Source organism: Wickerhamomyces anomalus, assembly GCF_001661255.1.
Source record: "Wickerhamomyces anomalus NRRL Y-366-8 unplaced genomic scaffold WICANscaffold_19, whole genome shotgun sequence".
NCBI classification, from domain to species: Eukaryota; Fungi; Ascomycota; class Saccharomycetes; order Phaffomycetales; family Wickerhamomycetaceae; genus Hansenula; species Hansenula anomala.
The window spans coordinates 4,955-6,325 of record NW_017567128.1 but is presented as its reverse complement, the minus strand read 5'-3'; the positions used below and the strand labels follow the sequence as shown (position 1 = coordinate 6,325).

General features: G+C 29.0%; 1 protein-coding gene across 1 annotated transcript; it reads right to left on the bottom strand.

Moving 5' to 3' along the window:
• Positions 1 to 47: 47 nt before the first annotated feature.
• Positions 48 to 838, bottom strand: WICANDRAFT_65874 (uncharacterized protein; the record flags this gene model as incomplete). The annotated part of the gene is made up of 1 exon (XM_019184006.1): positions 48 to 838. A coding segment is annotated over one exon (791 nt), but the record flags the coding sequence as incomplete, so codon positions are not given.
• Positions 839 to 1,371: the final 533 nt, after the last annotated feature.

Below are 1,371 nucleotides of genomic sequence, written 5' to 3'. Positions count from 1 at the left end.
TTGCTGGATGATTTATGAAAAAATTGATCAATTCTCTTGTTGTTAACTGGATACAATATGATAATGATAAATGAGTTAATTGTGCGGTATAGGGAATTAAATTCAATATTGTGGAAGTTATTTGAGTATGAGTTAGATCTAATTTTCTTAAATTTGGTAAATTTATAATTATTTTCTCTAGGATCCATGGATGTAAATCTGTACAATCATGAAATGAAACATCAGTAATATATTCATTACCAGGTTTCTTAATGATTAATTGATCAAAATTTGAGACAAATACTTCACCAGAACATCCACAAAAGTCAATAGCTTTTAAATTCCCCATTTGATTAAATAAATAATTTAATAAATTTGAATCTAAATCATCTTTAATATTTTCACTTGCTAAAAATTCAATTAAATTTGGAGTTTTTTTCAAACAATTTAATATAGTTGTTGAAGTAACCATTTGAATTTCTTTATTCATTTTACCAGTACGACCTAATCCAATTGATGTAAATTCTTGGAAATCCAACACTTTAACATATTCACCTAATTTATCATTTTTAATTAATGAATTCAAAAAAATATCAAAAGTTTGTGGAGTTTTAAAACAACAATATTTATAAATGATCTTGATGCAACATCTATAGAAAACCTTTGATACCGTTAGGTTAGATCTCATGAAATATTGAATATTATAAGAATTTGAAGATGTATTATTTTGTAATAATTGATAAAATTGAAACTCCAATACTTTTAATAGAATCTCTGCTGGGAATTGTAATTGTCGCTTATTGGACTCATTGCCTTCTATGGCTGTGTTGATGGTGAAATGCCGGAATGACTCGTCCATGGCATCTAATATCATCAAAATTGAAATCTATTGTTTATGTATTATTTCCAAATACATTCACAAACTACATTAAAATTCAAACTTTACACACCTGAAAAAAAAAAAAATTGGGAACAATTCCGGGGGCTTTGTGGCCGAACCGGAGATGAGCTTATAGTCGGTTATTGCCGTTTGCGGAAATAGTGCCGTGTGCCGTTTAAAGCCGTTCTATAAAATTACATAATCATAATAGAGATTTATAAAGTGAAACCCCAATTAAAACCCCATTTATTCCATATTAAATCCCTAATTTTTATATCCCAATCACTCTCAATACGAGCTTATAAATAGTGGGCCAAGTACCCATCAAACTACCCCATTTCAATCCATCAATAACGACTTTTTCCACTATATTTAGGACATTTTGTGTCATTTGTAGACAATAACTCATCATTAATATCACCACTCCACTCATGATTATTAGCATTATACAGCATCTAAGAAACATCATAGGATCACTCAGTATTAGATAGATCAGTTGTACTTTCATTTGG